This window comes from Dipodomys spectabilis, unplaced genomic scaffold, assembly GCF_019054845.1.
Source record: "Dipodomys spectabilis isolate Male_0828 unplaced genomic scaffold, ASM1905484v1 ptg000069l, whole genome shotgun sequence".
Taxonomy (NCBI): Eukaryota; Metazoa; Chordata; class Mammalia; order Rodentia; family Heteromyidae; genus Dipodomys; species Dipodomys spectabilis.
The window spans coordinates 5,209,393-5,232,121 of NW_024870746.1; the positions used below are offsets into that span (position 1 = coordinate 5,209,393).

Consider the following 22,729-nt stretch of genomic DNA (forward strand, 5'->3'; position numbering starts at 1 on the left):
CCTCAGTACCACATAAAAAGCCAAAAGTGGTCCAGTGACTCAAGTGGTAGAGTGCTAGACTTAGCAAAAAAGCTCAGGGACAGTGCCCAGACCGATTTCAAGCCCCACAACTGGCAAAAAAAAAAAAAAGATTCAGCTACAGTTTCCCAGTCCCTGAGTTCAAGCTCTAGGACCAGCATACACTGGTACACTGGTGGCTGGTGGCACTGTATGGGTAGGAGAGGAGGGAGAATATGCCTGTACATCTAGTTTGGAATGCTTTGTTTGCCAATCCAATTATGGATTAGCAACCTTTCGTTATCACTTTTGTCCAACTCATGCTGAAATCTGGGTGAGGGAGGCGGTCTCTTTAAGAACTGGTATGGTGGCCCCACCCTCTAAAGGGATCAGCTGAACTAGAGTCACGTGACTGGTATCTCTTCCGCCAGCAAAACTTGCCGCATGTGGGGCTGTGCGGAGCCCTGCCTGGGTTGGGGGCATTTTGCCCCCAGCCCTGTGCTCTTTTTAAGTCTGCTTCTGTCTGCAACCCCATTTGGCCTGCTAGGGGATGAGACTCGCCAGGTGAGGGCTGTGGGAGCAATCTAGAATGGCTGGAATCTCGGACAACTGAGGGGTGGGTGTGGAGGGTGCTTGCAGAGAAATGTTCCACCAATTTAGGGGGAGTCTAGTGGGCAGCATGCGTGATAGAAAAGGATTATAGAAAGAAGCAGGTATGATGGCTTATGTTCTAATGAAGTCTGGACCCTGGATGACCCAAGTTCAGCTTCATGCAAGGGTTGGGATTTTTATTTTTTTCCTTCTCAGTCCTATGCTCTTCACATCAGGATCAGAGGATAGTCTTACATCTCCCCTGCCCCCCCGGAAAAAAAAAATCCTTTTCTCCACCTTCCTTCTGCATACTCTAGGATCCCTTTAGGTAGCACACACATTTCTTATTCCTGGGCCCCCAAGATCTTACACCTTCCCTGGCATTGCCCAAACCCCTTTCCCAGCCCTCAAACTTCTTTTCCTGTCTTTCTCCAATCCTGTCCCCTCTCTACTATTCCATGTTCCAGGTATCTCTGGAGGTTATCCCTGGCTGGCCAGACCTCCCCCAGAACCTGCTTCATATCCGGGCAGTGGGCACCAATTCCACCCTGCACTATGTGTGGAGCAGCCTGGGTCCTCCATCAGTGGTGTTGGTGGCCACCAACACTCCCCATAGTGTCCTGAAAGTCAACTGGACCTGCCTGCTATCCCCTAATCCTGATGGGGGTCTGATGGTACTTCCGAAGGACAGCATTCAGTTTTCTTCTGCCCTTATCTTCACCAGGGTGAGGAAGTTGGGAGACTGGATCAAGAAGAATGGGTGTGGGGGCTGGGAAGGTTGCACAGTGGTAGAGTGCTTGCCTCGCATGCAGGCCCTGGGTTTGATTCCTCAGCACCACATAAGTGGAAAAAGCTGGAAGTGGTGCTGTGGCTTAAGTAGGAGCACTAGCCTTGAGCTGAAGAGCTGAGGGACAGCGCCCAGGCCAGAGTTCAGGCCCCACAACCAACAACAACAAAAAAGAAGAATGGGTGTGTAGTGGGAGGGACTGTGTGTGTGTGTGTGTGTGTGTGTGTGTGTGTGTGTGTGTGTGTGTGTAAAAGAAAGTATTGAGAAAGACAAATTGCCTAATGGGGTGGATGCATGGGAGGAGTGATTCAGGAAAGACTTAAGGCAAACCCAGTTTTACCCAACCCATCACCAGCTGCTTGAGTTTGACAGCACCAACATGTCTGAGGCAGCAGCACAGCTCCCAGGAAAACCATATCCTCCATATTCCCTGGCTGAGTTCTCCTGGAACAACATCACTGATTCACTGGATCCTGCCACCCTGAGTGCCACATTTCGAGGCTTCCCTACGCACGACCCAACCAGGGCTTTTGCCAATGGCAGCTTGACTTTCAAGGTAGGAGTGAGGGAACTCAAAAGGCTGGTTTATGAAGGTGGGAGTTAATTATGAGAATAGCCTTCAAGCATAGGTATTCAGTTTTCTTCTTCATCTTTTTTTCCTAGGTTCAGGCATTTTCCAGATCTGGTCGACCTGCCCAACCCCCACGCCTTCTGCACACAGCAGAAACCTGCCAGCTAGAAGTGGCCCTGGTTGGGGCCTCTCCCCGAGGAAACCACTCACTGTTTGGGCTAGAGGTAGCCACTTTGGGGCAGGGCCCTGACTGCCCCTCAATGCAGGAGCAGCACTCCATTGATGATGAATATACACCTTCTGTCTTCCAGGTCAGACTTCTAAGGGAGTAGATAGATGGGAATGTGGGTGGGAGCCTATCGGGACCTCAGAAAATTATTCAGCTATTTATCATTTCAGCAACAGATCTCTCTCCTTCAAGTTCAGGCACTGTGTAACAAATCCATCCATTCCCAGCCCAACTCCTACCTCCTCTACACTTAAGAGAAAAAGATGTAAGGCAGTGCAATATAACTTATGCTTTGCTGGTTGGGATCTCCACTGGTTCCTAATATGAGGGAGTGCCTACCAGCTTCTAGACACACAAGAGATTGAGCCCTGGTATAAATAGTTATAGAACCATGCTCTTAGCATACATACTGCCTGTACTGCTAGTCACAGATGAGTCAGGAAGAGATGGGGGAATAGAAAGGTTGGGCACAGGTTGATATCCCTCACCTTACCTCATTTGCCTTTCTCCTCAGTTGGACCAGTTGCTGTGGGGCTCCCTACCATCTGGCTTCATGCAGTGGAGACCAGTGGCTTTCTCCCAGAAGCAGGGAAACCGAGAATCAGCTCTACCCTGCCATGCTTCCCCTCTTCACCCCACCTCAGAATACTCTCTCCCAAAGTCACCCATTGTCCAAGCCTTCTTTGGTGGATCTCAGAACAGCTTTTGTGCCTTCAATCTGACATTTGGGACTTCTAGAGGCCCTGGTTACTGGGACCAATACTACCTCAGCTGGTAAGAGCCAGGACTTATACAGGCCAAAATGGAAGGGGGCTGAGCCTCCCAGTCTTCCCTCCTAAACCTGTTTATATCTCTCAACCTTCTTGCTCTAGGTGGATGCTTCTGGGTGTAGGACCCCCTCCACTGGATGCCTTGTCTCCACTAGTCCTGGGAATCATGGCAGTGGCCCTGGGTGCACCAGGACTCATGTTGCTGGGAGGAGGCCTGATTCTACTGCTACGCCATAAGCAGTACTCAGAGTACCAAGCTATAAACTGAGATCTACTATGTTAGAGGGAAGGCATTATTGGACTTGCCTTGCTGTGCCTCAATCTGCTGGAGGTTGGAAGTTCAGTATTCCAACTGGCCCCTTCCCCTCTCCTATCATGCTTTTCTACAGAACCTCAAAAACCAGCCTCAACTTCCTGGGTGCTCCCAGGTGGGACTTCCTTCATACCTAGGATGAGGAGGCAGGGCCACACTTATTGCTAAAGGCAAGATTTTGTTGGTGCTGACTCCTTGTGTCATTTTCCCCACCCCCTATATCTCTTGGATGAGCCTTGAAGGCTTCAATGAGTGATTGGGTGGTTTCCCTAGAAGGCATTAAATAGACATTTTTATTCCTATAAGATTTCAGTGTCCTTAAAATGTGAATGGTTGGGTTGGGGCTGGTTCAAGGGAATGGGAAGCCTGACATGGGCTTGGAAGGCAAATTTGTTTGAGGTCCATGTCCTTACCAGGCTAGTTCTCTCTCCCCATTGAACCAAGGCTCCTTCTAGCCACCCTCTGCCATGTGAAACTAGGAGGTAATTGGTATAGTCTGAATCATACAGAGACAAACATGAGACTGGAGTATGGTTAAACAAGAAGAAAGAACCAACAAAGACTATGGTAGTAATTTATTGTTTGACATGCATGCACACATATTCACACTCATACTGGGCTAACATTAGCCACTACACCTTTCCAACCGTCCCCAGACAAATACTGCACAAAACCTTCTTGGGAGACAGGTCTCCCTATCTACACTTCTCCCATAGGAAGTATGAGTTCTGAGAATTTTGGAGATAAGATGTCAGAGACCTACATAAGTTGGAAGGGAGGAAGCATCATCCTTGATTGGGGCAGCAGCATTAATAGTCTTGACTGATGCTAAAGGTCCTTAAGGCCTGTGGTAGAGTCTTGAACCTAGCTAGGAAGGTTCAAGCTTGAAAATCCATAAGTGATCCAATACCATTCTTTGTCCTTTGGCATGGGCAAGTTTTCCAATTACCATGAGTTCTGATTTGAGACCTTCTAAGTTTAGCTGTGGTTCTGTCCCCTACTCACTGAAAGCTGAGGAGCAGGGCAGAGTCCAGCATTGGTGGGTCCTAGTAGCAGTTGTGGAGGCTGCTCAGAGAGAAACTATTCCTTTCCTACTAGTCTTGGTCCTTGTCCTCAACATCCTTAAGAGGCATGGCTTTCCACCTCTTTCCCTGAAAAAAAAAAAAAAAAAAATCCCTCTCTAGGACTATCCCAGGCTTCCATAGTAAAGGGCAGGGCTGGGAAGGTGGCTCAGTGGTAGAGTGCTTGCCTAGCACACATGAGGCCCTGGGTTCGATTCCTCAGCACCAGATAAGCAGAAAAAGCAAGAAGTGGTGCTGTGGCTCAAGTGGTAGAACACTAGCCTTGAGCTGAAGAACTGAGGGACAGCGCCCAGGCCTACAGTTCATGTCCCACAACTGACCAAAAAAAAAAAAAAATAAGAGCAGCTGTGGATAAATGAAGAGCAAAGGTCAGTCTAGGCAGAACTCCTATGAGGAACAACAGAGTTCCCCCTACTGAAGTTCTAGGGATGGGGCAAAGCCCAGGTCTGCTGCTGGTTCAGAGGAGTATGGTGGCCCACCTTGCTGGCATCCCATGGATCAGCCCCAGGAACGGGGCCTGTAGTCAGAGGCAGATCGGGCATGGTCAGGGTAGTCCAGGCGACTCTCAGAAGCAGTGAGCATGCGCTCGGGTTCCACCACGAACATGTAGTAGAAGTTCCACACCAGCATGGCCAGTAGGGGCAGGAATGTCAAACCATAGCCAAAGCCTCGGAAGGAGCGTCCCACAGCAAAGGTTAACCAGTATATCAGCCTGCAGAGGGCATGGCAAAAGTTAAGCTACTTTCCAGGGACCAGCTAGTTGGCAAAAACTGAAAGTTATAGAGAGTGAAGAAGGCAATTGGGAGTGTGTGTGGCTGGTACTTTTAAAAACAACTAAATTGGGCTGGGAATCTGGCTTAATGGTAGAGAGCTTGCCTAGTATGCATGCGGCCCTGGGTTCGATTCCTCAGTACCACATAAACAGAGAAAGCAGGAAACGGCACCATGGCTCAAGTGGTAGAGTGCTAGCTTTGAGCACAGAGAGGCTCAGTGACAGTGCCCAGACCTAGAGTTCAAGCCCCAGGACTGGCAAAAGAAGAAAAGAAAAAAAAAAAAAATGGATGCTAGTGGCTCATGCCTGTAATCCTAGCTACCCAGGAGTCAGATCCAAAGATTATGGTTCAAAGCAAGCCCAAACAAGAAAGACTGTGAGACTTGTATTTCCAATTAACCAACAAAAAGCCAGAAGTGGAGCTGTGGTTCCAGTACTAGAGTTCCACTCTTGATTGGAAAAAACTAAGGGATAGCACTCAGGCCCTAAGTTCAAGCCCTAGTACCAACACATTTTTTTTTTTGGGGGGGGGGGGTCAGTTATGGGGCTTGAGCTCAGGGCCTGGGCCCTGTCCCCAAGCTCTTTTGCTTATGGCTAGCACTCTACCACTTTGAGCCACAGCTCCACTTCCAGTTTTCTGGTGGCTAGTTGGAGATAAGAGTCTCAGAACTTTCCTGCTTGGGCCAGCTTTGAACTGAAATCCTCAGATCTCAGCCTCCTGAAAGCTAGGATTACAGGTGTAAGCCACCAGTGCCCGGCACCAATTTTTTTTTCCTGGTTCTGGGGCTTGAATTCAGGGCTTGGGTGCTGTCCCTGAGCTGCTTTGTGATCAAGGCTAGTGTGCTGCCACTTGAGCCACAACACCACTTGTAGCTTTTTCTGTTCATGTACTGAGGAATCAAATCAGGGCTTTATGCATGCTAGGCAAGCACTCTACCACTAAGCCACATTCCCAGGCCCCAAAAAGGGTTTTTTTTTGTTTTGTTTTGTTTTGTTTTGGGTCGTGGGGCTTGAACTCTGGGCTTGGGTGCTGTCCCTCAGCTCTTCAGCTCAAGGCGAGCACTCTACCACTTGAGCCACACCGCCACTTTCGGTTTTCTGGTGGTTTATTGGAAATAAATCTCATGGACTTTCCTGCCCAGGCTGGCTTTGAACCACAATCCTCAGATCTCAGCCTCCTGAGTAGCTAGGATTATAGGTGTGAGCCACTAGCACCCAGCTCAAAAAGTTTTTTTGAAAGGCACTGGTGGCTCACACTTGTAATACTGGCTACTCAGGAGACTGAAATCAGGATTGAGATTTGAAGACAGCCTGGAGTCAGACAAATCTAAGAGACTTACTTCCAATTAACTAAAGTTGGAAGTGGAGCTATGACACAAAGGGTACAACTCTAGCCTTGACTAGAGAAAGCCAAATGAGAGTGTAAGACCCTGAGTTCAAGCCACAGTACCAGTATGCACATACACACACACACACAGATAATGCTTCTACTGCTGGAGGAAGCCGCATATGTTGACTTCACATGTAGGGAGCACTTAACCAAGTACCAGATTGTTTAAGCACCTTTATGTGAATTAACTCATTTATTCACAACAATTCCATTTATAGATGATGAAACCAAGATACCATATGAATAGAAAACTTGCCGATGGTAAAGAAGAAAGGACCCGGGCTGGGAAGGTGGCTCAGTGGTAGAGCACTTGCCTTGCATGCTCAAGGCCCTGGGTTCGATTCCTCAGCACCACATAAGCAAAAAGAAAAAAGCTGGAAGTGGCGCTGTGGCTCAAGTGGTAGAGTAATAGCTTTGAGCTGAAGAGCTGAGGGACAGCGTCCAGGCCCAGAGTTCAGGCCCCACGACCGGACCCCAAAAAAAAAAAAAAAAAGAAGAAAGGACCCTAGTTAGGAGATAGAGTGGGTCTGGATTCTAGTCCTGCCATTGCTGCTGACAGATCTGAGCAACTCATGTCTCTCAGGCTGTTGTAATTCCCTTTGTAAACTGGGACATGGAATAGACAAATGCAAAGTTTCACTTTAACTCCCTGATGATTCTTATTGCTTAAGCCAACTTCTTTTTTTGCCAGTCTTTGGGCTTGAATTCAAGGTCTGGGCACTGTCCCTGAGTCTCTTTTGCTCAAGGCTAGCACTCTAGCCACATTGCCACTTCCGGCTTTTTCTGTTTATCTGGTTCTGAGGACTCAAACCCAGGGCTTCATGCATGCTAAGCAAGCATTCTACCACTAAGCTACAATCACAGCCCTTAAGCCAACTTCTATCTCAGCTCGGTATTCCTGAGTCAGATGAAGGCGATTCAGTTATAGGAACAGAGTCATAATTATCTTGAGAAAATCTACTGAGAACATGTATGTCTGCATGATGGTCAAGAGGGAGAGCTGACCACTAGACTACAATCAGAAGTGACAAGAAGACTAATTTTAACTCACTAGGAAGAATATTTTAGCATTTAAGGCTATATACAATCCTGCATTGAAGACAACAGAGTAAATATATAAATATAAAAAGAGACCTATTCTTGGGTTCAGAAATTAAAAGGCATCTTCTGGGGCTGGGAATGTGGTAGAGTGCTTGCCTAGCATGCATGAAGCCCTGGGTTCAATTCCTCAGCAACACATAAAAACCGGAAGTGGTAGAGTGCTAGCCTTGAGCACAGAGAAGCTCAGGGACAGAGCCCAAGCCCTGAGTTCAAGCCCCAGGACCATCAAAAAAAAAAAAAAGGCATCTTCCCTTTGGTGAGCAGTAATTCATATGATAAATACCTTAGAGCTTAGTGATAAAGCTCATGAGGCCTCAGATTCAATCCCCAGCACCAAAGTAACTAAATGGCTTTTGAAAGCTTTCTAGATCTATGTTGGCATATATGTCTCTGAAATAACTTGCCATAGTAAAATAGGAGCTTGATTACTTGCTATCCGGTAAAGTCAGGTACAAGAGTGAAAGAAGACATCTCTCCTGAACCCACATCCAGGACCCTTGGCTTTCTGGACACTCAGATGACTGGGTCCTCTAGCACTATCACCTCCATCACTTCTCCCATTGCTCCCCCTCCCTTCAGCCCCTACTCACCGGGAGATGGCAAAAAGACCAGTGAGCAGAGGGAGCAGCTTGAGGGTATCCTGGGGCAGGTAGGTAGAAAGCACAGCCAGGTTGAAGAAGTAGAGGATGAAGAGCTGGACTGACTGGGCCACATACTGCCGGTGGATCTCTACTTCCCTCCTTGGCTCTCCAAAGGGCCGCAGAGCAGAAAAGCAGAACAGGCTCAGCCCATAGACCAGGAGCCCTGGGGTGGGATTGGGAAGCACATAGGGTCAGAACAGGCAGGAGGAGGGAGCCATAGTAGGAAGAGTTCACAGTGAAAGGAGAAGGGGCATGGGATCTACACAATGTGACAGCAGTGGTCCTGAGAAGAGAAAGGCATACAGAGTGACAAGTATGGGAGGCCCTAAGGGGTTCGGACTAAGGAAACAGAACTTTCCTTGTCTTGCCAGGCAGGCCATCTCCGTATTCCCAATCCCCCCTTTTTTTCACAGGGCCCAGACTCACCTAGCACAATGGGGAAAGTGGCAAAGACTCCACAGCGCAGTGTGTAGACCAGGCGGGAACTCATGGTGGGCAGCCGTGGAGCATCGAAGGGCAGGAAGGCATATGCTCCATACAATAGGCAGGGGAAGAGGATGAGGGCAGCCACCACTGAAGCCACAGCTCTCAGACCCTCACGGCCTCCACAGCTCCCACAGCCTCCACAGGACCGGCCAGGTGGCCTCACAACTGCCTCAGACCACTTGCGCTCTAGGGGCTCAGGGTGGGTAGCTCTGGTGGACAGGAAGTTCCGATGATCACCCTGGCCCACCTCACAGCGCAAAATGAGATCTTCCTGTGGATGCTGCTCAATGCACTGTAGGTCAATAGGCACAAAGGCCCGGGCCACCTTCTCAGGCAGAAGGTTGGCATCATCTTTGGATAACTCTTCTGACTTACTAGGTGGTTCTGATTCAAGGGGCTCTGGCTCAATGTGCTGCCGCCAGCCTGGTGGATCTGGGAACAGGGCACTGGGCGGGGGGTCAGTCCCCCAAGGCAAAGTAGCAGCTTCACTTACTGTACTGTCTAGACCATCCTCAGTCCCCTCTCTGGCCATGGGCAATTCAACTGAAGACCCCACTGTGAGGGATTCAATTCCAAGAGACTCATCCTTATCTTCCCCCTCTGGCTTCTGGCTATTAGAAACCAAAGCCTGAGGTGAATTCTTCTCTGGGGCCTCAGACCCCTTCACTTCCAGCAGGGCCAGAGTTTCAGGTTCTGTCATCCTGGGGCCTCAGTTCTGGTGTCTACCATAAGGTCACGTCATCCTGGAGGGAGCAGAGAAAAGGTCTGTCAGAAACCCATCTTTTGGCCTTTACTTACAACAGTCCTTCAGAACTGGAACTCTTTAGGGACGCTGACCTCATGAGCTTCGTGCCCTTCTGACACCTTGGAGAGAACAAGGTGAAGAGGAAGACAGTGTTGAAAGAGAAGGAGGAGCGAGACAGTGAGCAGCTGAAATGGAGGCACCCTTTCAACATCGAATGCCATCTAGCAGGACAACTGTGAGTCAGGGGGGCACAGATCCTGGCAGCTGTATCCTCAGCCCAACCCATGCCTTCTACTCCCTCCACCAAAACCCCTGGATTTATGGTCCAGCTTAGTGCAGGAATGGAATGAAGAGGAAGCATCTCCAGTTTTGTCTAGAACTCCCTTTTCACCGGAGATTTTCCTGTAGAGGGAGAAGTTGCCCATCTACTGTTCCTTCTCCCCTTCTCTCTGTATCTCCCTGCTTGGAACTCTCAATGACTTGCCAATAAATCTGTTCCAAGGAGTTGGCTGTTGCAGGACACTGAATTCTTTCCTCTCTAATCTAATCTATCTGCTTGGTCAGCTTTGAAATTCTCCCTAACTACCTCATCCATCTCCCAGAACATGAGTCTGTCCATTCTGAGTTAGGTCTAATATGGCTGTTTCCCAAGCCTTCTCTCCCTGTCACCCTTTATTTCACTGCTTCCCCTCTCTTACCTCAAGGTATCTCCTACCCAAGCCATTTGGACTCATGAAACCCTCTTACTTTTCACCTGGAGAGAGATGGTAGGTCCCAACAGCCAGAAGAGAACTGCCCAGCTCCCTGCTGGCTCTGCAAGTATTCCTGTCTCTTTGGCCTTACTCAAGTCTCCAAACCTGTTTGACCAGAACAGGTGGCGCCCAGATTAAAGGGGCAGGCCCTGCTTTGCTGATCTGCCAAAAGAAAAAGCTTCTGAGGAGGAAGTTATCCTCTCTAAGTTAAGTTGCAGTGGGGCATGGAGATAAGTTTGTATTTTAGGTACCTGGATATTTAAGAGTTCCAAACTCAAGAAAGTAGAGGGAGAAGAATGGGTTTATGTGTATACCAAAGGGCATTTGGAATTGTTTGGGATACCTAGAAAAACAGTGTTTATTGAGCATTTATTATTAAGCTACCCACTATTTTGGGCAAGACAAAAGAAAATAAAATGACAATCAAAGTCTCTACTCTTTTGAGCTTATGTTGTATTGAGGTAACATAATAAATAATACAATTACAGCAATACAATAATTTCTATAGGAAAATCCTCTTTAATAAAAATGACATTTGAACCAACACCGAATAGAAAATCATGAGTATTAGTGTTCCAGTTGGAGGAACTGCAAATGAAAAGTCAGTGGGTGGGTACATTTTTTTTTTTTTTTTTGCCATTTCAGGAACAGAAAGATTATACTATGTACACAGGTCCTCAAACACCTTGCCTTTTGGCTTAGCTTTTTTGTTGTTGTTGTTTTATTTTAAATTAGCTTACATTAGTTATACAGAGGTAGGGTGAGGAGATTTCCATTGTTACTGTTACATTTTCACATGTTTACAGTGCATTTCAATTAATCAAACCCCTCTACCACTTTCCCTTCCCAAAACAACTTCAGAATGTTTCTTTATAGCTTAGCTTTAAGATCAAGAAAGCAACTGAAACCTAGTGTCTGTGGCTCTAGCCAGTAATTTTAGCTACTCAGGAGAATGGAGCAGCCCTGGCAGACAAATCAGAGACTCTTACTTCCAATTAACCAGCAAAAAAAACAAAATTGAAGGTGCTGCTCACGTAGTAGTATGCCAACCCTGAGTGGAAAAACCTAAATAAGAGAATGAGGTCCTGAGTGAGAAACATTTCCACTGAGTTACATCCCTCACCTTCCCCCTGATTTTTTTTTTGGTAGGGCTGTACTATGGTTTATTCTTTGGGCTTCAGGGCCTCAAGCTTGGTAGGCAGGCAGTTCACAATCTCCTATCTCCCAGAAGTAATCTTTCTGAGCTACAATCCTACCTCCCAGAAGTAATCTTTCTAATGAGGGGTTAAAGGGGCAGAAATATAAGGGAGTGGCTTCTAGTCTAGAGACTTTACCCTGAGTCATTTTAGCTTTGAGAGCAGGGACAGCGTCTAGCTTGCTCATTGATTCCCAGACCCCTCTACTGTGGCTAGAACTCAAGTAGGTGTTTAGTGAATGTATGCTGGTCTGGTGAGAGATGGATCTACACACTGGACATGTTTGATATAAGTGCTATGCCTTCCAGAACCTTAGTCCTATGCGATGTTTGGCTCTTTTATTTATTTATTTATTTTTATTTTGCCGGTCGTGGGGCCTGATCTCTGGGCCTGGCACTGTCCCTCAGCTCTTCAGCTCAAGACTACCACTTGAGCCACAGCGCCACTTCCGGCTTTTTCTGCTTATGTGATGCTGAGGAATCGAACCCAGGGCCTCATGCATGCAAGGCAAGTACTCTACCACTGAGTCACCTTCCCAGCCCCAATGTTTAGCTCTTTTTAAGGAAAACTTTCATATACACATCCTTTTTTTTTCTTCTTCTTCTGCCAGTCCTGGGGCTTCACTCAGGGCCTGGGAACTGTCCCTGAGCTGCTTTTGCTCAAGGATAGCACTGCCACTTTAGCCACAGCGCTATTTCCGGCTTTTTCTGTTTATGTGGTACTGCGTAATCAAACCTGGGACTTCATGCATGCTAGCAAGCACTCTACCACTGAGCCACATCTCCAGCCTCACATCTTTTTCTTGAATTAAATTATTGGAATAGGGTAACTAGAATCATTCTAACCAGTAATCTGAAAGAGGCTTGGCTCAAATTGGGGGTGGGGAGTAGGGGGAAGAGGTGTTAAAGGACACCAAGAATGCACTTCAGGATGGACTAAATAACCGCTGTAGGGCACACCAAAGTCAGGATCCTGGCTGTGAGCCCACCTGCTAGCCACTGTTCCTTCTCTGGTACATTTGTCAATAAAGTTTTTCTCCAGAGTTTGGAGAAGCCGGAAAGAGGCCGGACTGCCCAGACTTAGTTCTGGCAACTTCCCGGGAGGGAAAACGCTTTTCGCGAGATTTGGTAAGTAGCCCTCCAATAGTCCGCGCCAGTGTAGCTGTTATCGCGAGACTTTCGCAGGCGGAGGCGGGGCTGCCGCAAGAGCCGCCTCACAGCAATGGCGGCCTTGCAGGGCCGGCGGCAGTGGCGCCTGCGGCCGGCGACGGCAGTGGAGGAGGGAGTGGTGGGTGACGGGGGCCTGTGACCAGGAGTTGCCCCTGGACCCGGGCACCATGAGCCAAGGTCCCCCTGCAGGGGAGAGCAGCGAGCCCGAAGCAAAGGTCCTCCACACTAAGCGGCTTTACCGGTGAGAGGGGCCGGGGCGTGAGTGCAGCTGCGGAGGGAAGTGGGGAGACGGCGAGGGGCGGGGCCTCTCGGGCAGGCGGGCCCCGGGGGCCGGACGGAGGAGGGGGCGAGGGGGCAGTTTTGGACTGGGCATAGAACGTGGTTTGGAAAAGGGGAATCTCATCACCTGGGATGGAGCTGAAAGGAGGAAATAAGTGGGTGAGAGGTTTGGAAGAAAGCACGTGGAGAAATACCCTTGGCAATGAGCTTCGGATGGGCTCGGAGCTTGCGGAGTTGGGGTGATGAGGTGGAAATTAGGGTCTGGAGTGGTGGTGGGAGGTCACAAATGGAGAAAACCCGGAAGGGAATGGTGTTTGGAACCCTGGTGTCCACAGAGCCAGTTTCAAGTCCTTGCTTTGCCTCTCTCTTGACTGTGTGACCTTGGGTCTCAGTTTCCTTTTCCCTAAAAGGAAGGATTTGGATTGGATGTACATTGAAGTCCCTTAAGGCTCCAATTTTGGGGAGTTTGATAAGAAAAAGAGGCTGGAAAAACGGTAATGTTGGTTTGGGGCCATGAACTGGACAGTGAGTCCAGGGACCGTGCTTGGGCCTCAATTGTACACAGATGTCTCAACTGTACTCTTTTAAAAGCCAGTAATACATAGAGGCAGGTTCCATATTACACATGTAAACCGCACGTGCAGATCCATCAGTACTGTCAAGGTAGGGTTTGAGAAACAACTGGGCTTTGGGTCCAGAATGCACTGAGGGTGCCCTTTTCAGGGCACCTGGGGACTCCTGAGTTGTCCTCTCCTCCCAGGCTCGTTACTATAGTCAGCCTCTTGCTAGAAAACTTCCATTCCTGGTTTTTTATTTCCACAGTGCCAACCATAGTCTTCAAGTCATACCTTCAGCCTTTTGGCTCTTTCCTATATAAGCTCTTACCACCTTGGCTGGAGGATTTTGTGTGTGTATAGATCAGTTAGAACATGGGTCCACAAATCAAACCATAATAGGATGAATCATAGAGACCAAGCCAAGTTTTCTGACTTCTAGTTGAAAGTGAGGTTTGGGATCTTAGACTCTGTTGAACAGTTATTTATCTGATAAGACTTCCCTCCTTCCCTTGGATGCCACTAGGCAGTGAAAGTCAAGAGCATACTTGTCTTCTTCCTGAGTAGGCATCCAGCTGCTTTGGCCTTGTAAACCAGAAGGCAAAGGGAAATGTAAGCTGCTCCAAAAATAGAAAAGTGATTCCAGAAGTGCCTGGACTCCCACAGTGGGCTCCCCTAACCAGTCCCTAGTCTGATGAGGAGTAGGGGTGGCATATATGCCTTGTCATGCTGCTTTGAGTGTTAATACTGCCCGTTATTAGACAGTATGGGCAGTGTGCTATGTCCCTCACTTGTCTCTAGCCTTAAGAATTCTCAGATCTAGTTGTTTCTCAAACCATACCTTGACAGTACTGACAGACTTAAGCATGTGTGGCTTACATGTATATGTATGTTATCTAATTATGTGTTATTGGCTTTGAGTAGAGTACATTTGAGACAGCTCTTTTTGGTGCCAGTACTGGGCTTAAACTCAGGGCCTGAGCAGTGTCCCTTAGCTTTTTTGCTCAAGGCTGGTGTTTTACTACTTGAGTCAAACTGTACTTTTTTCTTTTTTTGTTTTTTTGGTGTTTTTTGTTTGTTTGTTTGTTTTGGGGGGAGGGCCTATCCTAGGGCTTGAACTCAGGGCCTGGGCACTGTCCCTAAGCCCCTCTGTGCTCTCCCACTTGAGCCACAGTGCCACTTCTGGCTTTTTAAGATTGGAAGAGACTGTTTAAAAATGTTTACACTTAGATTGGGGGTATAGTTAGTAAAGGTTCCGTCGGATTTAGTCCACAGCAACAAAAACCAAACAGCACATAACTTTTTTTTTTCCCCAATTAGTACTGGGGATTCAACCCAGGGGTTCTTGGCATGCTAGGTAAATGATCTACCATTTGATCTACATATCCAGCCCTGTCCTCTACTCTGCTCTTGTTCTGTCTGTGGTCCTGAAGTTTAAAAGACCTATCTGTGGGCTGGGAATGTGGTAGTGTTTGCCTAGCATGTATGAAGCCCTGGATTCGATTCCTCAGTACCACATGAACAGAAGAAGCTGGAAGTAGTGCTGAACATCAAGTGGTAGAGTGCTAGCCTTGAACAAAAGAAGCTCAGAGACAGTGCCTAGGCCCTGAGTTCAAGCCCTAGGACTGGCAAAACAAACAAAAAACCCCAAAACAAAAAAGATCTATCATGGTGGCATATGCCTATAGTTACTTGGGAGCTGAGACAGGAGAATCTCTTGATTTTGTTTTTTTTTTTTCTTTTTTTGGCTGTTGGGGCTTGAACTCTGGGCCTGGGCGCTATCCCTGAGCTCTTCAGCTCAAGGCTAGCACTCTACCACTTGAGCTACAGTGCCACTTTCTGGTTTCCTAGTGGTTAATTGGAGATAAGAATCTCATGGACTTTCCTGCCTGGGCTGGCTTTGAACCTCCATTCTCAGATCTTAGCCTCCTGAATAGCTAGGATTACAGGCGTGAGCTACCAGCACCCAACAGGAGAATTTCTTTTTTTATTTTTATTTTTTTATTGTGAGAATACTGTACAGAGGAATTACAATTACTAGGGCAAGATAATGAGTACATTTCTTACCAAGCATTGTTGCCTCTTAGTTTCCCCTTTCCATCCCTTCCCATACTCCCCCCCTCTCCCTACCCGCAGGAGAATTTTCTTGAGTTCAAGACCAGCCTGAGCAACACAGCAAGATTCTCTCCCTTGGGCGGGGGGGGGGGGCGGAACGGGGAGCCAGCAACCATGCCTTATGCCTGTAATCCTATTTACTCTCAAGACTGAGAACTGGGCTGGGAAGGTGGCTCAGTGGTAGAGCGCTTGCCTTTCATGCCTGATGCCCTGGGTTCGATTCCTCAGCACCACGTAAGCAAAAAGAAAAAAAGCCGTAAGTGGTGCTGTGGCTCAAGTGGTAGAGCACTAGCCTTGAGCTGAAGAGCTGAGGGACAGCACCCAGACCCAGAGTTCAGGCCCCACGACCGGACCCCCCCCCCAAAAAAAAAAAAAAGACTTAGAACTGAGGATCACCAGCCAGGATGGGAAACTCCTTGAGACTATTATCTCCAATTAGCCACCAAAATACTGGAAGTGGAGCTTTGGGGCAAGTGGTAGAGCACTAGCCCTGACTTCAAGCACCAAGACCGGCACCAAAAAAAAAAAAATTTAGCCAGGTGCCAGTGGTGGCTACTCCTAGCTGCTCAGGAGTCTGAGATCTGAGGATTGCAGTTCAAAGACAGCTGGGCAGGAAAGACTGTGAGACTCTTATCTCCAATTAACTACCGAAGTAGCCCTGTGATTCAAAGTGATAAAGCGATTCCCTTGCGCTAAAGAGCTCAGGAACAGCGCTCAGATCCAGAGTTCAAGTCCATGACTTTAAGAATAAAAGGAATACTTTTATGTTAAATATAAATTGAATAAGCCCTTTCATAATAATAACTCATTTCACCATTACATTAATTGTAGATAAATTATTGCATTTGATTCTTACGATAGTCTTTTGAGTAGCTGCTATTAATAGGCCTGGGTTTTTTTTGTTGTTGTTTGTTTGTTCTTTTGCTGATTGTGTGCCCTGAACTCTGAGCCTGGGTGCTGTCCCTCAGCTCTTCAGCTCAAGGCTAGTGCTCTACCACTTGAGCAACAATGCCACTTCTGGCTTTTTCTGCTTATGTGGTGCTGAGGAGTCAATCCCAGGGCCTCATGCATGCAGGGCAAGCACTGAGCCACCTTCCCAGCCCCTATTAGGTCTGTTTTTATTGATATATAGTAACCTTTAAAAGATTGGGTAATGGGGCTGGGAAGGTGGCTCAGTGGTAGAGCGCTTGCCTTGCATACCTGAGACCCTGGGTTCGATTCCTCAGCACCACATAAGCAAAAAGAAAAAAGCTGGAAGTGGCGCTGTGGCTCAAGTGGTAGAGCGTTAGCCTTGAGCTGAAGAGCTGAGGGACAGCGCTCATTCCCAGAGTTCAGGCCCCACGACTGGACCCAAAAAAATAAATAAATAAAAAATAAAAGATTGGGTTATATAGTTGGATGTTGGTGGCTCATACCTGTAATACTAGCTATTTAGGCTGAGATATGAGGATCACAGTTCAAAGCCAGCCTAGGCAAGAAAGTCTGTGAGATTCTTATCTCCAATTAATCACCAAAAACACCACAAATGAAGTTGTGGCTCAAGTGGTAGAGCACTAGCCATGAGCACAAAAGCTCAAGGTCAGCTCCTAGGCCCTGAGTTAAGTCTAGGACTGGCACACAAAGAAAAAAGATTAGGTTATATGCCTAAATATACAGCAAGAGTTCAAACCGTAGATTTTCTGCTTGGCATCACACTCTAAGCAGTTTCTATTAGGAGAGTCTGTCTTTCATATTAAATAGTTTTCCCGGGGCTGGGAAGGTGGCTCAGTGGTAGAGCGCTTGCCTTGCATGCCTGAGGCCCTGGGTTCAATTCCTCAGCACCACATAAGCAAAAAGAAAAAAAAAAAGCTGGAAGTAGTGCTGTGGCTCAAGTGGTAGAGCGCTAGCCTTGAGCTGAAGAGCTGAGGGGCAGTGCCCAGGCCCAGAGTTCAGGCCTCATGACCGGACCCAAAAAAAAAAAAGTTTTCCCTACCTTGACATTTGACTTTTTTTTCTTTCTTCTTCCCCCCCGCCCCCCCCCCCCCCCTTGGCCTGGGCACTGTCTCTTAGGCAAGCACTTTACCACTTGAGCCACAGTACCACTTCTGGTTTTCTGGTGGTTAATTGGAGATAAGAGTCTCATGGACTTTCCTGCCCAAGCTGACTTTGAACCGTGATCCTCAGAGCTCATCCTCCTGAGTATCTAGGATTACAGGCATGAGTCATAGTCGCCCAGCTTCACTTCCAGTTTTTTTGTTTTTTTTTTTTGTCGTTCGTGAGGCTTGAACTCTGGGCCTGGGCGCTGTCCCTCAGCTCTTCAGCTCAAGGCGAGCGCTCTACCACTTGAGCTACAGCGCCACTTCCGGTTTTCTGGTGGTTTATTGGAGATAGGAGTCTCACGGTTTCTCCTGCCCGGGCTGGCTTTGAACCTCGATCCTCAGATCTCAGCCTCCTGAGTAGCTAGGATTACAGGCTGAGCCACCAGCGCCCGGCTTTCACTTCCAGTTTTTGAGTGGTTAATTGGAGATAAGAGTCTCAGGGGGGCTTTTCTGCCTCGGGCTGTCTTCCAACTGTGGTTCTTAGATCTCAGCCTCTTGAGTAGCTAGGATTACAGATATGAGCCACCTGTGCCTTCCACCTGTAATTCTTGTGTGTGTGTGTCTGTGTGTCTGTGTCTGTGTCTGTCTGTCTGTCTGTGTCAGTTGTGGGGCTTGAACTCTGGGCTTGGGTGCTGTCCCTGTGCTCTTCAGCTCAAGGCAAGCGTTTTACCACTTGAGCTACAACGCCACTTCCGGTTTTCTAGTGGTTTGTTGGAGATAAGAGTCTCAGACTTTTCCTGCCCGGGCTGGCTTTGAACCGAGATCCTCAGATCTCAGCCTCCTGAGTAACTAGGATTACAGGTGTGAGCCACCAGCGCCCAGCTCCACCTGTAATTCTTGAATGCTTTCTTTAAAATCAGCATCCCAGGGCTGGGAAGATGGCTCAGTGGTAGAGCGCTTGCCTTGCATGCCTGAGGCCCTGGATTCGATTCCTTAGCACCACATAAGCAAAAAGAAAAAAGCCGGAGTGGCGCTGTGGCTCAAGTGGTAGGGTGCTAGCCTTGAGCTGAAATGCTGAGGGACAGCGCCCAGGCCCAGAGTTCAGGCCCCACGACCGACAATAAAAAAAAAAAAAAAAATCAGCATCCTAGCATCTGGGGTGATCCGTGTACGTGGTGTACATGGCTCAGGGGCTCTTTGCCTGTGTTTTTCTACAGGGCTGTGGTGGAGGCTGTGCATCGACTTGATCTCATCCTTTGCAACAAAACTGCTTATCAAGAAGTGTTCAAACCAGAGAACATTAGCCTGAGGAACAAGTAAGCTGGAGACTAAACCTGAGATCCTTACTTTTTCCTTGTCCATCTTCACAGAAACCCTGATAGATAAAAACACACATTGTCTTTTACCTTCCTGACTTCATGGTATGATAATGGACTGTGAGTCTTTGGTCGTCTGTTAGACTGGAAGAAGGACATTTGAGTTGAAGGAGTTGTCTTTGAAGACAAAAATGGAGTAATAAGTCAGAGAAAAAGAGCGAAGGCACTGCAAAGGGGAAAATGCAGATTGTTTATATTCTTTTTTTTTTTTTTTTTTTTTTTATCGGTAATGGGGCTTGACCTCTGGGCCTGGGCGCTGTCCCTCAGCTCATTAGCTCAAGGAAAGCGCTCTATTACTTGAGCTACAGCGGCACTTCTGGTTTTCTGGTGGTTTATTTTTTTATTTTTTTTGGGTCCGGTCGTGAGGCCTGAACTCTGGGCCTGAGCGCTGTCCCTCAGCTCTTCAGCTCAAGGCTAGTGCTCTACCACTTGAGCCACAGCACCACTTCCGGCTTTTTTCTTTTTGCTTATGTGGTGCTGAGGAATCTAACCCAGGGCCTCAGGCATGCAAGGCAAGCGCTCTACCACTGAGCCAACTTCCCAGCCCCATCTGGTGATTTATTTGAGATAGGAGTCTCATGGTCTTTCCTGCCTGGGCTGGCTTTGAACCGCGATCCTTAGATCTCAGCCTTCTGAGTAGCTAGGATTACAGGCGTGAGCCACTGGCGCCCAACTTGTTTAAATTCTTTCTGTGGGCTGGGAAGGTGGCTTAGTGGTAGAGTGCTTGCCTAGCATGCATTGAAGCTCTAGGCTCCATTCCTCATAAACAGAAAAAACAGAAAAAGCCGGAAGTGGTGCTGTGGCTCAAGTGGCAGAGTGCTAGCCTTGAGCAAAAGAAGCTCAGGGATAGTGCCCAGGCCCTGAGTTCAAGCCCCAGAACTGGCACCAAAAAAAAAAAAAAAAAGGATTCCTTTTGTTTTTGTGTTTGGGTCTCCCATTATCTTCCTAGACTTCTGTTGTCCCACATTCTATTGACTTTGGATGTGTCTTGGGATCTTAGGAGGCATATAGATTTATCAGTGGGAGATAATGGCCCATGTCTCCTTGCCTTCTTCTTGTGTTCTTGTGTTCTTCGCCAAAATCGCCAAAGAATGACAGCCTCTTAGATTTTTTTTTACTACTCTTTCAGGCTGCGTGAGCTCTGTGTCAAGCTCATGTTCCTGCATCCAGTAGACTATGGAAGGAAGGCTGAAGAACTACTGTGGAGAAAGGTATACTATGAAGTTATTCAACTTATCAAGACTAATAAAAAGGTAAGGAGAGGTCCTGGACTTTGGAAGAAACTTGTCTAAAAAGAGGAAGCTAAGGCTATAAGAGCAAGTTATCATACTGCTTCAGCCTTCTGTCCAGAGGAATCTGCCCACAGTATGATTGAGATAGAAGAACCAAAGAAAAGATGGCCAAAAGGAGATAGACATAATTTAGATTAGAGAAGGAAGGGAGTCTAATATGGGGGAGACGGCAGAGGTAGATCTAAGAGTGCAGGGGTGATTTCTGAGTGAAGGGAGATCTGTTTGAGGTTCCAGAGCCAAGACAAAGGTTTTATTTTCTTAATAGGATGAATAGTTGAGGAGTGGGGAATGGCACTCTGAGTTTATTGCTTAGCCAATTCTTTTCCTTTCCCAATCTAGCATATCCACAGCAGGAGCACATTGGAATGTGCTTACAGGACACACCTGGTCGCTGGTATTGGCTTTTACCAGCATCTCCTTCTTTATATCCAGTCCCACTATCAGCTTGAACTGCAGTGCTGCATTGACTGGACCCATGTCACTGATCCCCTCATAGGTAAGCAAAACCTAAAACAGATGATCTTGAGGAGTAGAATTTTCATGTTCTTCTTCTGCTGGCCTTGTTCTCAAGATTTGTGTACCTTGTGACATAGCCAGCCATAAGAAGTAGTAGTAATACCTACATATGCTTTATGAAACTTAAATTCATCCAGACAAATATATGAGTTAAAGTGTGTGTGTGTGTGCGTGCGTGTGTGTGTGTCCTAGGGCTTGAACTCAGGGTTAAGGGCATGGCTATGGTGGGAGAAAAGGACACCAAAAGCAAGGGGAGTTGGGGAGGAAAAGAGCTCTATGCAGTTGGTTGAACTAGCTGCACGTTTGGGCTCATATCTGTAATCCTAGCTACTCAGAAGGCTGAGATTTGAGGATCGTGGTTCAAAACCAGCCCAGGCAGGAAAGTCCATGAGACTCATCTCCAGTTAACCACCAGAAAACCAAAAGTAGAGCTGTGGCTCAGAGTGGCGAATAGGATCCAGACCCAGAGTTCAAGCCTAACGATGGACAAAAAAAGTTGGTTGGACTAAAAGAAAAGCCAATTACAAAAGGAGTAAAATTATAGCCGCTAATACTCTACCTGACTGATTTCACTCTTCTTGGAATATAATCCATAATTTCCCAACATATCTAAAGATTTCAACACTTGTTTCAAACATTGAGAAACAGTCTCTATAAAGTCCAAAGAAATAGTGCACTGGTAAACTCAACTGGTTGAAGAAAAATGTTTGTAATTCCATTTCCAGTGCCAGCCCTACTCTAGATCTTTCTGTCTCTCCCCCCTGCTCCATATCAGTCCACAATCCTAGGCTTTCTTTAAGATCTTTATCTTGATGGGGCTTACTTCACACTTGTAATTCTAGCTCTTATGAGGCTGAATTCAAGGATCACAGTTCCAGGTTAGCCTGGGTGCAAAGGTCCATAAAGCCCTTACCTCGAATTAATTAAAAAACAACATCAGGGGGCTGGGAAGGTAGCTCAGCGGTAGAGTGCATGCCTTGCAAGCATGAGGCCCTGGGTTCGATTCCTCAGCACCACATAAGCAGAAAAAGCCGGAAGTGGTGCTGTGGCTCCAGTGGTAGAGCGCTAGCCTTGAGCTGAAGAGCTGAGGGACAGCGCCCAGGCCCAGAGTTCAGGCCCCATGACTGGCAAAAAAAAAAAAAAACAACATCAGCCGGGCGCTGATGGCTCACGCCTGTAATCCTAGCTACTCAGGAGGTTGAAATCTGAGGATCGCGGTTCAAAGCCAGCCCAGGCAGGAGAGACCGAGAGACTCCTATCTCCAGTAAACCACCAGAAAACCGGAAGTGGCACTGTAGCTCAAGTGGTAGAGCGCTAGCCTTGAGCTGAAGAGCTGAGGGACAGCACCCAGGCCCAGAGTTCAAGCCCCACGACCGACCAAAAAAAAAAAAAAAAACAGCAACAGCAACAAAAAACCCTGAAGTGGAGCTGCGGCTCCAGTAGTATAGTGCTATCCTTGAGCAGAAAAGTTTAGGCGCAGCACCCAGGCCCTGAGTTCAAATCCCATGACCAAAATTTTTTTTCATTCAGCTGATCTGGAAGTGTCAATATGAACATTAGGAAGAGTTTTTCAGAATGGAAGCTCCACACTCAGGAGAGGCTGTCATCCCAGGTGATTGGATGGTCTCTGGAGCCAGACTGCTTTTTGAATTCTGACTCTGCCACTTACCAGCTCTGTACCTTTGCAAATAGTAACTACTTCAGAGTTGCTAAAGAGAATAAGTTAATGTTTTAGACATTTAAACCAGTACCTGGCATGTTGGAAAACTGCTTAAGGTCTTTGACCTAAAAAATTGTAAGGCTACTTGGGTAAGGGAAGAGATGAGAAACCAGACATATTTAATTTGGGCCATCACCTGTCCTTAGGCAAGACAAGATAATTGTCTCTGCTGAAGACTCTCCAGTGACTGCCTTTTCCTCCATGGGCCTTCACTAGATAGAAGCTAGGAACATTTGCCTGATTCACATTTCATTCTTTCTGAGCAAG

The 22,729-nt window shown here is 47.4% G+C and overlaps 3 protein-coding genes across 7 annotated transcripts in view; 2 read left to right on the forward strand and 1 right to left on the reverse strand.

Moving 5' to 3' along the window:
- Positions 1-423: 423 nt before the first annotated feature.
- On the forward strand, positions 424-3,560 carry LOC122109342 (glycosylated lysosomal membrane protein). The gene is made up of 6 exons (XM_042681642.1): positions 424-561; positions 1,056-1,313; positions 1,731-1,931; positions 2,039-2,257; positions 2,690-2,949; positions 3,048-3,560. Exons 1-6 carry the CDS (start codon positions 442-444, stop codon positions 3,211-3,213), a joined length of 1,224 nt encoding a protein of 407 aa, XP_042537576.1. The 5' UTR covers positions 424-441; the 3' UTR covers positions 3,214-3,560.
- A 258-nt stretch (positions 3,561-3,818) lies between these two features.
- Positions 3,819-12,490, reverse strand: Tmem79 (transmembrane protein 79). 4 transcript variants are annotated; one of them, XM_042681644.1, is made up of 5 exons: positions 10,223-10,308; positions 8,671-9,473; positions 8,194-8,407; positions 4,824-5,052; positions 3,819-4,412 (listed from the first exon to the last, which is right to left on the reverse strand). In XM_042681644.1, exons 2-4 carry the CDS (start codon positions 9,428-9,430, stop codon positions 4,839-4,841), a joined length of 1,188 nt encoding a protein of 395 aa, XP_042537578.1. In that variant the 5' UTR covers positions 9,431-9,473; positions 10,223-10,308; the 3' UTR covers positions 3,819-4,412; positions 4,824-4,838. The 4 variants fall into 4 exon arrangements, with proteins under 4 accessions (XP_042537578.1, XP_042537577.1, XP_042537580.1 ...); XM_042681643.1 differs by having other exon boundaries at positions 3,819-4,409; positions 4,820-5,052; XM_042681646.1 differs by lacking the exons at positions 3,819-4,412; positions 10,223-10,308 and adding an exon at positions 12,412-12,490 and having other exon boundaries at positions 4,700-5,052.
- Positions 12,491-12,605: 115 nt separating this feature from the next.
- Positions 12,606-22,729, forward strand: part of Smg5 (SMG5 nonsense mediated mRNA decay factor) — a 36,754-nt gene continuing 26,630 nt past the window's right edge. Inside the window, exons 1-4 of one of the 2 annotated variants that reach the window (XM_042681639.1) lie at positions 12,606-12,833; positions 18,776-18,874; positions 20,064-20,187; positions 20,566-20,722. In XM_042681639.1, coding sequence (XP_042537573.1) covers positions 12,760-12,833; positions 18,776-18,874; positions 20,064-20,187; positions 20,566-20,722 — 454 coding nt within the window. In that variant the 5' untranslated portion in view covers positions 12,606-12,759. The remainder of the gene's footprint in view (positions 12,834-18,775; positions 18,875-20,063; positions 20,188-20,565; positions 20,723-22,729) is intronic. The other variant, XM_042681637.1, reaches the window with a different exon arrangement.

Bases quoted from the DNA above. Each gene is read 5' to 3' on its own strand.
- LOC122109342 (XM_042681642.1), top strand. From the start codon at position 442: ATGTGGGGCTGTGCGGAGCCCTGCCTGGGTTGGGGGCATTTTGCCCCC. The intron at 562-1,055 runs GTGAGGGCTGTG...TCCATGTTCCAG, and splicing joins TAGGGGATGAGACTCGCCAG to GTATCTCTGGAGGTTATCCC. The intron at 2,258-2,689 runs GTCAGACTTCTA...CTTTCTCCTCAG, and splicing joins ATACACCTTCTGTCTTCCAG to TTGGACCAGTTGCTGTGGGG.
- Tmem79 (XM_042681644.1), bottom strand. From the start codon at position 9,430: ATGACAGAACCTGAAACTCTGGCCCTGCTGGAAGTGAAGGGGTCTGAG. The intron at 8,408-8,670 runs GTGAGTCTGGGC...ATCCCACCCCAG, and splicing joins CACTTTCCCCATTGTGCTAG to GGCTCCTGGTCTATGGGCTG. The intron at 5,053-8,193 runs GTGAGTAGGGGC...TGCCCTCTGCAG, and splicing joins GGTCTTTTTGCCATCTCCCG to GCTGATATACTGGTTAACCT.